This window comes from Aotus nancymaae, unplaced genomic scaffold, assembly GCF_030222135.1.
Source record: "Aotus nancymaae isolate 86718 unplaced genomic scaffold, 86718_ANA_hifiasm-v0.15.2.pri h1tg000030l, whole genome shotgun sequence".
NCBI lineage: Eukaryota > Metazoa > Chordata > Mammalia > Primates > Aotidae > Aotus > Aotus nancymaae.
The window spans coordinates 28,728,781-28,744,490 of NW_026988443.1; the positions used below are offsets into that span (position 1 = coordinate 28,728,781).

The following is a 15,710-nucleotide window of genomic DNA, read 5'->3' on the forward strand; positions in this document are numbered from 1 at the left end:
AACTGGAACCCTGGTCTCCTGAGCCTCTCTCCCTCTTCCCCAGTTGGACTAAAGTGAGGGTCTTTGTTCCCCTTTTTTTCTAATTCCTGGTCTAGGGCCTGGCACAGAGCAGATGCTCGATACATACTTGTTTAACGAATGAACATTCAGCAGTGCTGTGCTTGGTGTGCTGGCGTGTTGAACTCTCAGGTTTGGCATGGGAAGGAAGAACGAATGGGGCTGCTGTCTGCTGTTGCTGTGGTGTTGCTTTGATGATCATTTTAGCCTTGGACATTACAACATAGAGGTTTTAGGATCAAACAGCTCACCTGAGTCCTGCTTTGACTTGGCTTGAGAAGCTGGGAGTCTTGTGTAATGCCTACTTTGACTTTCAGTTCCCCTAATTTTCCTTTTTTTTTTCTTTGATTAGTTCTTTGGGGTGACTTTCAAGATGGACTTGACTCTAACAGCAAGTGAAATCCGGCAGCGATTTATAGAGTTCTTCAAGAGGAACGAGCACACCTATGTTCACTCATCTGCTACCATCCCTTTGGATGACCCCACTCTGCTCTTTGCCAATGCAGGCATGAACCAGGTAAGGGTTTTTCCATTTTTCTTGGCTGTTTGTTCACATAAGAGGCAGCAGAGCAGAGATAACAGCACAGCCCTGGGGTCAGACCGATTCCAGTTCTGTCACCCCCTGTGTGATCTTGTAGAACTTTATGTCGTGAGCCTCAGTTTTTTTGTCTGCAAAATGAGGAATAATATTGCCTGCCTATAGGTTGCAATGAGATGCGAATAAGGTAATGGATACAAAATGTTTTAGCATGGTATTTGGCCCATAGTAGGTACAGACATTAGCTATCATTATTTTACAGAGAGAAGGTCTCACTCCATCACCCTGGCTGGAGTGCAGTGGCATGATCCTAGCATGTGTAGCCTCAGACTCCTGGGCTTAAGTGATCCTCATACCTCAGCCTCCCAGGTAGCTAGGATTATAGGCATGTGCTACCATGCCAGCTTTTTAAAGCATTTTATTTATTGTTTTGAGACAGAATTGCACTCTGTCGCCCAGACTGGGGTGCAGTGGTGCAATCTTGGCTCACTGCAATCTCCGCCTCCTGAGTTCAAGCAATTCTCCTGCCTGAGCCTCTTAAGTAGCTGGAACTACAGGCGTGTGCCACCACAGCTGGCTAATTTTTATATTTTTAGTAGACATGGGATTTCACCATTTTGGCCAGACTGATTTGAACTCCCGACCTAAGGTGATCCACCCGCCTCAGCCTCTCAAAGTGCTAGGAACAGGCGTGAGCCACCTTGCCTGACCTAAATTATTTTTTTTATTTATATGCAGAGATAGAGTCTTACCAAGTTGTTCAGGCTGATCTTGAACTCCTGGCCTCAAATAATCCTCCTGCTTTTGCCTCCCCAAAGTGCTACAATTAGAGGTGTGAGCCACCACGCCCAGCCCACCTAACCCCTTTCTTGACCACCAGTACCATTCTGGATCCATTGATAAAGAAAATTTATTAGTATGATTTGTTTGGTGAGGTTGAATTAAAAATACATTTGAGGCTGGGCGCAGTGGCTCACACCTATAATCCCAAGACTTTGGGAGGCCAAGACAGGCAGATCACTTGAGTCCAGAAGTTCCAGACTAGCCTAGGCAACATGGTGAAATCCTGTCTCTACTAAAAATACAAAAAATTAGCTGGGTGTGGTAGTGCATGCCTCAATTCCCAGCTTCTTGGGAGGCTGAGGCGGCACGATCACTTGAACCTGGGGAGGTCAAGGCTACAGTGAGCCCTGATCAATGCCACTGTACTGCAGCCTGGGAAACCCTGTCTCAAAAAAGAGTGAGACCCTGTCTCGAAAAAGAAAAGAAAAAGACATTTGAAAGGTTTATTGTTAGAGAAAAGGGTTAACTGTTGAGATGATGAAAGCATGACAAGTTTATTAAAGGTTAAGAGAGCCGGGTGCAGTGGCTCATGCCTGTAATCCCAGCACTTTGGGAGGCTAAGGCGAGCGGATCACCTGAGGTCGGGAGTTCAAGACCAGCCTGACCAACATGGAGAAACTCCGTCTTTAAAAAAAAGAAGAAAAAAAAAGAGTTAAGAGGAGTTGGTTAGCATGTCTTTGACAGTGAACAGTACTTCCCAGGCTGTTGTGGCTGGAAGGGGTTCAGGCTAGATGGTGCTCTCAGGGCTTTCCTGTGATGGTTCTCTTGGAGCCCTGCTCATCCGGTGCATCTGCAGCCCTTAGGATGCTCCTCACTCTGGGATAAGTTGACATTTTCTTTTCTCTCAGGTGTCTTTTCTTTTTTTTTTTTTTTTTTGAGACGGAGTTTCGCTCTTGTTACCCAGGCTGGAGTGCAATGGCATGATCTCGGCTCACCGCAACCTCTGCCTCCTGGGTTCAGGCAATTCTCCTGCCTCAGCCTCCTGAGTAGCTGGGATTACAGGCACGCACCACTGTGCCCAGCTAATTTTTTGTATTTTTAGTAGAGACGGTGTTTCACCATGTTGACCAGGATGGTCTCGATCTCTTGACCTCGTGATCCACCCGCCTCGGCCTCCCAAAGTGCTGGGATTACAGGCGTGAGCCACCGCGCCCGGCCTCAGGTGTCTTTTCTAGAATGGAAAGTTAGAAACAGTAGGAACATATTTTACCTCATGTAATATTAACTATAAAATTATGAAGAATGGGGCTTAGTGCCCCTGGAATTACATATACTCAGGAGTCTGAGATGGGAGGATCACTTGAGCCCAGGAATTCCAGACCAGCTTGGGCAACACAGTGAGACTTGGCCTCACAAAAAAATTATGGGCTGGCTGGACATGGTGGCTTACTTCTGTAATTGCAGCACTTCATGAGGCAGAGGCATGCAAATCACGAGGTCAGGAGTTTAAGACCAGCCTGGCCAACATGGTGAAATCCCATCTCTACGAAAAATACGAAAAATTAGCTGGGTGTAGTGGCAGGTGCTTGTAGTCCCAGTTACTCGGGAGGCTGAGGCGGGAGAATCGCTTGAACCTAGGAGGTGGAGGTTGCAGTGAGCCGAGATCATACCACTGCACTCTAGCCCAAGTGACAGAGTGAGGCTTTGTCTCAAAAAAGAAAGAAAAAAAGTATGGGCCTGGCTGAGAATTTCTGATTTTTAAAAATATTGCTGGGCGTGGTGGTTCAAGCCTGTAATCAAGCACTTTGGGAGGCCAAGGTGGGTGGATCACGAAGTCAGGAGTTCAAGACCATCCTGGCCAATACAGTGAAACCCCGTCTCTACTAAAAATAAAAAAATTAGGTAGGCATGGTGGCGCATGCCTGTAGTTCAGCTACTTGGGAGGCTGAGGCAGGAGAATCATTTAAACCCAAGAAGTAGACGTTGGAGTGAGCCAAGATCACACCACTGCACTACAGCTTGGGCAACAGAGTGAGACTCTGTCTCAAAATATATATATATATTTATTGGTAATTATTTAATTTTACTTTTTGATTTTTATAAAAATGGGGACAGGGTCTACTATGTTGCCCAGGCTGGTCTTGAACTCCTGGGCTCAAAGGAATCCTCCCTTCTTTGCCTCCCAAAGTGCTAGGATTATAGGCGTGAGCCATCTTCCCCAGCCTAATTTTAATTCAGTTTTACATGGTCAGAAGTGTATAGTGGTATGGCCAGGCACAGTGGTTCATGCCTATAATCCCAGCACTTTAGGAGGCTGAGGCGGGCAGATCACTTGGGGTCAAGTGTTTGAGAACAGCCTGGCCAACATGACGAAACCACGTCTTTACTATAAATAAAAAAATTAGCTGGGTTTGCCTGTGCATGCCTGTATTCTCAGCTACTTGGGAAGCTGAGGAAAGAGAATCACTTGAACCCAGGAGGTGGAGGTTGCATTGATCTGAGATCGCGCCACTGCACTCCAGCCTGGGTGACAAAGACTCCATTCCCAAAAAAAAAAGTTTAGTGGTTACCAAATTGGATAGCAGTGAATTGAACAGGTCCAGTGGGAAAAATAAAGCAAAGTTATACAAATAATAGTGATACATCAAAGCATGACCTGATACATCCTCAGAGAAAGGTCATCCTAGCTGGATGATATCCAATTATTCATTAGTGTGCTGATTTTATTCCTCTAATATGTGTTGATTTTTTTCTTCCTCCTCACATTTACTGCCAAATGAATATACCAGTTTTCAGAATAAGTTCTTCCAGAAAGATGGTATAAGCCTTGAACCTCAGAGGCTTATGAAGAAGCCCAGGTTTTACCGCATCAACCTTTGGCTGTTATCTCAGATCCGGCAGGCCTTGCCCCTCTGCAGGTGGTGTCACTGGTGGTGGTGGGGACTGTTAGGGATCTAGGTCCAAGGAGAAGCTCCTCCATGAGAGGCTACCTCTGCTTTGGCTCCATCAGGCCACCTGTTCTGACAAGTGTCTATATTCCAGGCGTGTTAATCATGAACTGCAGTGTGTGGGGGTCTCTTCCTGCCAATGTGTGGCCACCTGACATCGCCTGTGGCTCTTTAAAAGTTGAACTGCTCCCTTTCTCTTTTAGTTTAAACCCATCTTCCTGAACACAATTGACCCATCTCACCCCATGGCAAAGCTGAGCAGAGCTGCCAATACCCAGAAATGTATCCGAGCTGGGGGCAAACACAATGACCTGGATGATGTGGGCAAGGATGTGTATCATCACACCTTCTTCGAGATGTTGGGTTCTTGGTCTTTTGGAGATTACTTTAAGGTAAGTTCAGAGCAGGAGAACCACTAGAGTTTTGAGGAAAGTGGTCACTTCCACAGTGGGAACTGGATTCTAATTTTGTGTGTTTTAAAATGTGAAATAACATTTAGCTGATTCAGGAATGAATGGCATTGGAAGTAATGCCTGTAATTTGATGATTGCAGTGTATATTTGGATTTCTTTTTTTTTTTTTTTTGAGACGGAGTTTCGCTCTTGATACCCAGGCTGGAGTGCAATGGCGCGATCTCGGCTCACTGCAACCTCCGCCTCCTGGGTCCAGGCAATTCTCCTGCCTCAGCCTCCTGAGTAGCTGGGATTACAGGCACGCGCCACCATGCCCAGCTAATTTTTTGTATTAGTAGAGACGGGGTTTCACCATGTTGACCAGGATGGTCTCGATCTCTTGACCTCGTGATCCACCCGCCTCGGCCTCCCAAAGTGCTGGGATTACAGGCTTGAGCCACCGCGCCCGGCCGTATATTTGGATTTCTTACATAAACTGATCTTGAATTTGATTGAGTTTAGAGTGAACATGTTGAAATTTTGTATCTGTGTTCTTAGGGTCTGGTCTCATACTAAATAGATTTTTCTTTGGCCATGTTCTGTATCTTTCTCTCTTTTTTTTTTTTTTGTAGGAATTGGCTTGTAAGATGGCTCTGGAACTCCTCACCCAAGAGTTTGGCATTCCCATTGAAAGGCTTTATGTTACTTACTTTGGCGGGGATGAAGCAGCTGGCTTAGAACCAGATCTGGAATGCAAACAGATTTGGCAAAATTTAGGGTAAGAATGCAGATCATTTCTTGAGAGTATGGAGGGGTGAAATGACACTGCCAGAGTGGGGTCTTATGACCTGGAGTACCTGGCCATTTCCCATCTCGGGGTGCATTTTGAGATGCAAATGAAGAGGAGTCAGAGTAATTCTCTTTAGATGCATTCATTGCTTTTTTTTTTTTTTTTTTTTTGAGACGGAGTTTCACCATTCTGGCGTGTGCTGGGTCCCGTGCTGCACAGGGATTCAAAGACCTAAGAGGGAACAGCGGGGGATAAGGAAAGACAGACAGACAGACAGACAAAGCTGTGCCAGGCGGTCCGGAAAGCTGATGGCGTCAGTCTCTTTGGCCCCGGCCTGCCTCAGAGTACTTTATTTTGTATGTTTACAAAGTATACAGCAGAGGGAAGGTGCAGTTACTTAGAACAGCCTGTGATTATAATTTTTGCATTTTAGTTAACATACTTTAGCTAACTTTTGCAGTAAGGTTAGTGAGAGCTGGTTATCTTTTTTTAGGCCTCTGTTTTTTTTTTTTTTTTTTTGAAACATACACGTTTTTTTATTATGGTTTTGCTTTTCTGGAGTTTACCCAAAGTTCACAGTAGCCTTGCTGCTGATTCCCCCAGAGGGGTGGGCTACTCTTGCTCTCTATACACCATGTTGGCCAGCATGGTCTTGCTCTCTTGACCTCATGATCTGCCCGCCTTGGCCTCCCAAAGTGCTGAGATTACAGGTGTTAGCCACCACGCTTGGCCTCATTGCTTCTTAGTACATTCGATCATTCTATTGTTTTTGCTTGTTTGCTTGTTTTTGAGACCGAGTCTCAGTCTGTCACCCAGGCTGGATTGCAGTGGCATAATCTTGGCTGACTGCAACCTCTACCTCCCGGGTTCAAGTGATTATTCTGCCTCAGCCTCCAGTGTAACTGGGACTACAGGTGTGCACCACTGCACCTGGCTAATTTTTGTATTTTTAGTAGAGACGGGGTTTCGCCACGTTAGCCAGGATGGTCTCGAACTCCTGGCTTCAAGTGAGCCACCCGCTTTGGACTCCGAAAGTGCTAGGATTACAGATGTGAGCCACTGTGCCCAGCCAGTCATTCTGTTGTTGAAAGCCAAAACAAGTTTATTTTTTGCCTTTTATACGTACATCATTTTATAAGTTATGTGTATTTTGTAAAAATTAAAACCTTATAGAAATGTAGAAAATAGGAAGTGGAAGTTCCCTCAATTGATCATCATTAATAATTTGATATCCCATATGTGGTCTTCCCAGCCTTCATACTTCTGTAACCTTGTGTGTATGTATGTGTATGTCTTTTTAAACATAGTGGTATTCTTCATGTGAAACACTTTGTTTCTTGTGGAAATGTAATAGACTAGGAAAAAGGAATTGTTTTGTTTTGTTTTAGACAAGGTCTCACTCTGTCACCTGGGTTGGAGTGCAGTGGCATAATCATAGTTTATTGCAGCTGTGACCTCCTGAACTCAGGTGATCCTCCCACCCCAGCCTCCTGAGTAACTAGGACTAGAAGCATATGCCACCTGCCTGTCTAATATTTGTATTTTTTGTAGGGACGGGTTTTTGTCATGTTGCCCAGGCTAGTCTTGAACTCTTGAGCTCAAGCCATCTGCCCGCTTTGGCCTCTCAAAGTGCTGGGATTACAGACATGAGCCACCGCGCCTGGCCAGTTTTTTTTTTTTAACATAATATAATTTTAAAGTATAATCACATAGTATAAAAGCTAAGATAATAGGTGAGCTGTGTGTTCTGTGCTGTGAACTTAGTAGAATTTGTAAAGTGCTGCATCAAGAAAAATCTGAACATGTCGTGTGTGCCCTCTGTAGATAGCTGGGCTGCCCATGATGTGTTTGCCTCATTTTCTTGTTCTTATTACTTAATTCTTTTGTCCTTTAGTGCATAGCTTCCTACTGTACTTGGAAACAGGGCTACTTCTCTGTTTTTTTCAATTATTTTTACTCTAGGTATGTTATTCCAATCCAGCTTCCTCTTTTACTTGCTTCTACTTTGTTGACTCTGTAATCTAAGTATAGTTGGAATTTTGGGTAGTAACACATGTAAAAATTAAATATTAATCTTGACCCTGGCTTTTAAAATCCTCTTTTACTTGGCTTCATGTACTATGTGTCTATACTTTATTAAGCAAGCACAATCTTGTTTGTGTGTAAGGAGGGAACAGTTCTTACTCTGTTGCCCAGGCTGGAGTGCAACGATGTAGTCACAGTTCACTGCAACCTCAACTTCCTGGGCTCAAGTGATCCTCTCCTGAGTAGCTGGGACTACAGGTGTGCGTCACCACACCCAGCTAATTTTTTTTGTATTTTTTGGAGAGAGGCAGTCTTGCCATGTTTGCCCAGGCTGGTCTCGAACTCCTGAGCTCAAGCAATATGCATGGCCAACGTTTTCAATTATTATGTGTTCCTTTCTAGGCCTTACCCATGTCCTTGTGTATTTTCATTGACTTTTGTTCATAGCGTGTGTATATTTTGTATTCTCTTCTATTGTAGGTACTCTTGAGAAGAGTCACATTGTTTCTTTAGCAGGTGTTATGAGCAGACTTGGCATTAGTACTTGGTGGAGGTTAGAACTTCTTTATTAAAAATGACTTTTTTTTTTTTTTTTTTTTTGAGACAGACTGTTGCTCTGTCGCCTAGGCTGGAGTGCAGTGGCCTGAGCCACTGTGCCTGGCCAATCCTAAGAATTTCTTTTGTGGTGGTTGCAAGTCTGGGCAGAACCCTTGTCAGGGGCTGTAACTGGGCTTATGTTTATTCCTTTGTCAGTCTGGAAGACACCAAAATCCTCCCAGGCAACATGAAGGATAACTTCTGGGAGATGGGTGACACGGGCCCCTGTGGTCCTTGCAGTGAGATCCACTACGACCGGATTGGTGGTCGGGACGCCGCACACCTTGTCAACCAGGATGACCCTAATGTGCTGGAGATCTGGAATCTTGTGTTCATCCAGTATAACAGGTGGCCTTGGGGTCCTACTCCATTCCTGCTAAGAGCAGTACCTTTCCTTGAGCTGAGCAGGGGAGGAGGAACTCAGAGCTTCATGGCTGTCTTCTTGGCTGAAGGTCCATTCCTTCATTTCTCAGATTTCCCCTCTGATCTCTGGGACAGGGATGGGCCTGTTCTTTCATGAACTAAGCCTTATCCCACGTAATAGCTTCTTGAGTGCTATTCCCATAATGTCATGCTTGCTGTGATTTGGGCTGCTGTATTAAAGCTCATTCATTGAGTGTGTGCCACCACGCATGCCCGGCCTTACCTTACTCTTACACAGACCCCAGAGTACCTCTCCTTCCTTTCTCCCTCCACTTCCCTCTTCCCACCAAACCAGGCAAATGGCAGATGGTCACAGCCTGCAAACTGCTCTGTAAATGAATTTTATCCAGCAGGGACTGGAGAAGTGGCAGCTTGAGTCTGCTTCAACCTCCTCTTCTTCTGGATCATACAGGGAAACTGATGGCATTCTGAAACCTCTTCCCAAGAAAAGCATTGACACAGGGATGGGCCTGGAGCGACTGGTATCTGTGCTGCAGAATAAGATGTCCAACTATGACACTGACCTTTTTGTCCCTTACTTTGAAGCCATTCAGAAGGTACTGATCCTATTACAAACATTGCATACTTCTGTGGAGGTTTCCAGGCTGGACTCTTAGCATTGCTGTCAAAGAGAAAAATGACCATATGCTCTGCCAGCCAAGGGTACCCGTTTCCATCTGCCTGCTTCATTATTAATAATGCGAGGCTCTAGACCTGAGACAGTGTAATTTTTTGTTTAGGGGCTGGCTGGAGTCTCTCTACTTGCCCAGTGTCACGTCCTTGGGGTTATAGAATCTGACAAGACAGCGTCCTTTCTTCTAATGCTCCTCAGTCCTCTAGGAACCTCCTCAGGTGAGGCAGTGCCAGAAGGGCTGCTTCCTAAATGGCTGCCTTCTGATTCTTGTCTGTAGGGCACAGGTGCCCGACCGTACACTGGGAAAGTTGGTGCTGAGGATGCTGATGGGATTGACATGGCCTACCGGGTGCTGGCTGACCACGCTCGGACTATTACTGTGGCACTGGCTGACGGTGGCCGTCCTGACAACACAGGGCGCGGGTAAGTATGCTGCACACTGGGTGGTGTTTGGACCGGCACCACGTGTGCTGACTCTTTATGAAACCTTTTTTTTGAGATGGAGTCTTGCTCTGTCACCTGGGCTGGAGTGCAATGGCGTGATCTTGCCTCACTGCAACCCCTGCCTCCCTGGTTCAAGTGATTCTTCTGCCTCAGCCTCCCATATAGCTGGGATTACTGGTACACACCACCACTCCAGGCTAATTTTTGCATTTTTTTTTTTTTTTGAGACGGAGTTTCGCTCTTGTTACCCAGGCTGGAGTGCAATGGTGTGATCTCGGCTCACTGCAGCCTCCGCCTCCTGGGTTCAGGCAATTCTCCTGCCTCAACCTCCTGAGTAGCTGGGATTTCAGGCACGTGCCACCATACCCAGCTAATTTTTTGTATTTTTAGTAGAGACGGGGTTTCACCATGTTGACCAGGATGGTCTCGATCTCTTGACCTCGTGATCCACCCACCTCGGCCTCCCAAAGTGCTGGGATTACAGGCGTGAGCCACCGCGCCCGGCCAATTTTTGCATTTTTAATAGAGATGGGTTTTTGCCATGTTGGCCAGGCTGGTCTCCAGCTCCTGACCTCAAATGATCCACCTGCCTTGGCCTCCCAAAGTGCTGGGATTACAGGTGTGAACCACTGCCCCGGCCTCTTTATGAAACTTAAAGCCATCCTTCATTATTGTTTCCTTGTCTTTTGGGTAGTCGGAAAAATCCTCCCACCTCTTTTTTAAGGGATGAAGGGAATTTCAGCTAGTGTTGCAGTCACCACTATATTAAATCTCTGCTGCTGAGTACAGATGATAAGGATTGTATTTAAAGTTGCCTGATAGAGATTGGCAGGGGCAGGATAGTAGGGGTAAGCATTGACCAGCCCTGGGAAGCTCTGTTACTGACAGGCAGGAACTGGGATCACAGGCATCGAGTACACATCTGGTCTATCCTTCTTGCCTCCCTCTTTGAGTAACTGAATGTGAAAGGAAAACCAGGGTTTACCCTAGGCAAGCCTTGATGGGTATTTGTGGGTATGTTACTGAGTCTTACGCTAAAATTAATGACTGGGGAATGCAAAAGAAGCAGGCTTAGGATAAAAGATAGTTCGCTGAAAGAGGTTTGGGTAGGATTCCAAGGGACTCATGACAAAATCCTCAACTGGGAATGTTGGTGACTAGTTTCTGCCTCTTACAGGTACGTGTTAAGACGTATTCTCCGCCGAGCTGTTCGATATGCCCATGAGAAGCTCAATGCCAGCAGGGGCTTCTTTGCTACGTTAGTGGATGTTGTCGTCCAGTCCCTGGTAGGTTTATTTCTGTGGTTACCCTTCTGTGCTAAGGAATCCGTTAAGAAGGTTGGGTAGGAGAGGGCATACTGGTAAGGAGTTTTTGTTGTTGTTGTTTTGAAACATAGTCTCGCTCTGTCACTCAGGCTGGAGTGCAATGGCGCGATCTCAGCTCACTGCAACCTCCGCTTCCTGGGTTCAAGCGATTTATATTGCCTCAGCCTCCCGAGTAGCTTGAATTACAGGTGTCTGCCACCGCTCCTGGCTAATTTTTGTATTTTTAGTAGAGCCAGGGTTTCACCATGTTGGTTAGGCTGGTCTAGAACTCTTGACCTCAGGTGACCCACCTGCCCCACCTTCCAAAATGCTGGCATTACAGGTATGAGTCACTGCACCTGGCTGTTGTTTGTTTTTTTGAGACAGAGTTTCTCTCTGTCACCCAGGCTGGAGTGCAGTGGCACTATCTCGGCTCACTGCAAACTCTGCCTCCCGGGTTCAAGCGATTCTCCTGTCTCACCCTTCCAAGTAGCTTGGATTACAGGCATTCACCACCATGCCTGGCTAATTTTTTGTATTTTAGTAGAGATAGGGTTTGACCATGTTGCCCAGTCTGGTCTCAAACTCCTGAGCTCAGGCAATCCACTGTCTTGGCCCCAGAAAGTGCCAAGATTATAGGTGTGAGCCACTGTGCCCTACTAAGGAGCTTTTTTTTTTTTTTTTTTTTGAGACGGAGTTTCACTCTTGATACTCAGGCTGGAGCGCAATGGCGCGATCTCGGCTCACCGCAATCTCCGCCTCCTGGGTTCAGGCAATTCTCCTGCCTCAGCCTCCTGAGTAGCTGGGATTACAGGCACGCGCCACCGTGCCCAGCTAATTTTTTGTATTAGTAGAGACGGGGTTTCACCATGTTGACCAAGATGGTCTCGATCTCTTGACCTCGTGATCCACCCGCCTCGGCCTCCCAAAGTGCTGGGATTACAGGCTTGAGCCACCGCGCCCGGCCTTTTTTTTTTTTTTTTTTGAAGCGGAGTCTCGCTCTGTCTCCAGGCTAGAGTGCAGTGGCGCAATCTCGCCTCACTGCAACATCCACCCCCCAGGTTCAAGCGATTCTCCTGCCTCAGCCTCCCAAGTAGCTGGAACTACAGGCACGAGCTGCTACACCCAGCCAACTTTTGTGTTTTAGTAGAGATGAGGTTTCACCATGTTGGCCAGGATGTTCTTGATCTATTGACTTTGTGATCCACTTGCCTTGGCCTTCCAAAGTGTTGGGATTACAGGCGTGAGCCACCACGCCCAACCAGGAGCTTTTTTAAGAGGAGTCAGGGAATAGTCTCTGGCTTCATCTAGCCCTTCGTCTTGCTTCCCCTTTGTCAGGGAGATGCATTTCCTGAGCTGAAGAAGGACCCAGACATGGTGAAGGACATCATTAATGAAGAAGAGGTGCAGTTTCTCAAGACTCTCAGTAGAGGGCGACGCATCCTGGACAGGAAAATTCTGAGCCTGGGAGACAGCAAGACCATTCCTGGTAGGGACCAGTTTTTGCCCTTCTCCATCCCAGCCATTTCATCTTTATGGCAAAGACAAACCCTTTCTCACAGACTGACCATGAACTCTCATGTCTCTGAGACTGAACATAGCTAGATGAACTGCTTTTGGTGCAAACTGGAATTTATAGTAAAATGGTAAAAGTAATGCATCATTGTGGCAAAGTATTCAAATGATACAGAATACAAAAGTGTTCAGAAAGTGAAAATCCTCTTTCCCAGACTCATTTCTCAGAGGTAACAACTGTTAACGGTTTGATGTATAAGTCTTAAGGATACTTCTCTGTCTGCGTGCAAATACAGGTAGGTACTTTTTGCATGTGTATTTTTCAGGCAAAAGTGGGAATGTTTGGAATATACTGTTTTGCAATTTGGGGAAAATTAATTTGAAAGATTTTTTTCCCCCCTATTTTTATTGAAGTATAATGAGCAAGAGAAAAGCTTGATGGATTTTCACAAATTGAACAGACTTACGTTCAGATCCAGAAATAGAATTGTCAGGCTGGGCGTGGTGGCTCATGCCTGTAATCCCAGCACTTTGGGAGGCTGAGGTGGGCGGATCACCTGAGGTCAGGAGTTTGAGACCCGCCTGGCCAACATAGTGAAAGCCTGTCTGTACTAAAAATAGAAAAATTAGCCAGGTATGATGGCAGGCACCTGCTATCCCAGCTACTTGGGAAGCTGAGGTAGGAGAATTGCTTGAACCCGGGAGGTGGAGGTTGCAGTGAGCCAGGATCATGCCACTGCTCTCCAGCCTGGGCAATAGAACGAGACTCTGTCTCAAAAAAAAAAGAAATAGAAAATTGTCCAGGTGAGCTTTAAAAAAAAAAGCAAACCAGGGCTGGGCATGGTGGCTTACACCTGTAATCCCAGCACTTTGAGAGGCTGAGGCGGGCAGATCACCTGAAGTCAGGAGTTAGAGACCAGCCTGGCCTACATGGTGAAATGCTGTCTCTACTAAAAATACAAAAATTAGCTGGGCATGGTGGCTGCATACCTGTAATCCCAGCCACCTGGGAGGCTGAGGAAGAAGAATCGCTTGAACCTGGGAGCTGAGGTTGCAGTGAGCCGAGATCGGGCCATCCCACTCCAGCCTGGGCTACGAGACCGAAACACTATCTCAAAAAAAATAAAAAACCAGAATTGTACCAGGACACCCACTGTGCTTCCTTCAGGTCAACTGGAAAAGATGTGCTGGATTTTCGGATGGGCACAAAGGGCTGTTGGTGACTGGCCTTGTCTCTTTAATCCCTTCTGCCAATCCCAGCATCCTCTCAGAGGGCTTGGCATGGAAAAGGGGCCATCTCTGGTTTTTGACACACCTTCTTTGTGCTGTATAGGAGACACTGCTTGGCTCCTCTATGACACCTATGGGTTTCCAGTGGATCTCACTGGATTGATTGCCGAAGAGAAGGGCCTGTTGGTAGACATGGACGGCTTTGAAAATGAGAGGAAACTGGCCCAGGTGAAGAACTTGGAGAGTGAGCAGAAAACCCAACATCTTCCAACCCAGCACCACTTGGCTGCAGAGCAAGCATAAATTTCCTTCCATTAAAGTCTTTGAAGTGCTTTTACCCCAGACCAGTGGTTTTCAAGTGGAGGCGAGTCTGCCTTCCAGGGGGCAGTTAGCAATAATGTGTCAAGACACTTTTGGTTTTCACAACCAAGAGCAAATGCTGTTGTCATGTAGCTGATAGAGGCCAGGGTGCCGCTCAGCATCCCACACTGTAAGAGGAGCTTCCATGACAGAAAATGATCTGGCCCCAAACGTCAGTAGTGGCAGGATTGAGAAAAGCTTTATGCTGGGCATAGTTTAGAAAGTTCCAGTCCTTCAGAGTCCCATTTCTTTTGCTTTAGGGTAACTTATGCTTGTTTCTCTCACTGACAGCTTAAATCACAGGGCAAGGGAGCCGGTGGGGAAGACCTCATTATGCTGGACATCTACGCTATCGAAGAGCTCCGGGCGCAGGGTCTGGAGGTCACAGATGATTCCCCAAAGTACAATTACCATTCAGACTCCAGTGGTAACTACGGTATGTTGCTATGCTCCTGTTTCTGAGCTTTCTTCCCCATATTTGGAGGGTTTTTGAAAGATTGTTTCTCAAGATTAGCTATCCAGCAGACTGCTGACAGCCTCTCCTGGAGTGCTGTACAGTCACGCTGTGCACTGTTACACACATAGGCACCCTTAGCTGGAGGTTTTCTTAACTTTACTTTGAAATAATTATAGTCACAGGATGTTGTAAAAAAAAAAAAAATTGTAGGAAGGGTCTCCTACACTTTATCCCATTTCCCCTAATTATAACATCTTGCAGAAAAGTGGGCAGTTGGCATTGATACACTCCACAGTGACTATTAGAATGCTATTGGGATAATAGCATTCTAAAGTTAAGAAACAAAGCTGGCACAGTGGCTCATGCCTATAATCCTAGCACTTTGGGATGCTAGGGTGAGTGGATCATTTGAGTTCTGGAGTTTGAGACTGGTCTGGGCAGCATGGTGAAACCCTGTCTCTACCAAAAGTACAAAAATTAGCTGGGTGTGGTGGTGCATGCCTGTAGTCCCAACTACCTTTGGGGCTGAGGGAGGACAATCACTTGAGTCTAGGAGATTAGGGCTGTAGTCAGACATGTTTGTGTCACTGCACTCCAGCTTGGGCTACAGAGTTAAGACCCTGCCTCCAAAAAAAAAGAAAAAAAGAGGCAATACATGTTTTTGCTGCTTTTTTGCCCTATTAGAGAACAATCTTTTTTTTTTTTTTTTTTTGTGAGACTGGCTCTGTGACCCAGGCTGGAGTGCAGTGGCACTACCTTGGCTAACTGCAGCTTCCTCCTCTCGACTTCAAGTGCTTCTCCTGCCTCAGCCTCCCAAGTAGCTAGGATTACAGGCACACTCCACCACGCCCAGCTAATTTTTTTATTTTAGTAGACATGGAGTTTCACTATGTTGGCCAGGCTGGTCTCAAACTCCTGACCTCAGGTTATCTGCCCACCTTGGCCTCCCAAAGTGCCAGGATTATAGGCATGAGCCACTGCGCCCTGCCAAGAACAATCTTTTTTTTTTTTTTTTTTTTTTTTTTGAGACAGCGTCTTGCTCTGTCGCCAGGTGCCAGGCTGGAGTGCAGTGGTGCGATCTCGGCTCACTGCAACCTCCGCCTCCTGGGTTCAAGCAGTTCTCCTGCCTCAGCCTCCCAAGAACAATCTTATACCTCAGTCTACTCAAGCAAGTCTACAAAATGAGTACATTTTTTTGTGAGTTGATCTTGGA

At 46.2% G+C, this 15,710-nt stretch overlaps 1 protein-coding gene across 4 annotated transcripts in view; it reads left to right on the forward strand.

Annotated features, from left to right (window-relative positions):
* Nucleotides 1-15,710, forward strand: part of AARS1 (alanyl-tRNA synthetase 1) — a 31,845-nt gene that overhangs the window by 5,986 nt on the left and 10,149 nt on the right. For all 4 annotated transcript variants that reach the window (XM_064383304.1, XM_064383307.1, XM_064383305.1 and 1 more), the window contains 10 exons: nt 410-574; nt 4,530-4,718; nt 5,351-5,496; nt 8,287-8,478; nt 8,966-9,110; nt 9,465-9,610; nt 10,809-10,917; nt 12,274-12,424; nt 13,784-13,908; nt 14,332-14,476. In XM_064383304.1, coding sequence (XP_064239374.1) covers nt 431-574; nt 4,530-4,718; nt 5,351-5,496; nt 8,287-8,478; nt 8,966-9,110; nt 9,465-9,610; nt 10,809-10,917; nt 12,274-12,424; nt 13,784-13,908; nt 14,332-14,476 — 1,492 coding nt within the window. In that variant the 5' untranslated portion in view covers nt 410-430. The remainder of the gene's footprint in view (nt 1-409; nt 575-4,529; nt 4,719-5,350; nt 5,497-8,286; nt 8,479-8,965; nt 9,111-9,464; nt 9,611-10,808; nt 10,918-12,273; nt 12,425-13,783; nt 13,909-14,331; nt 14,477-15,710) is intronic.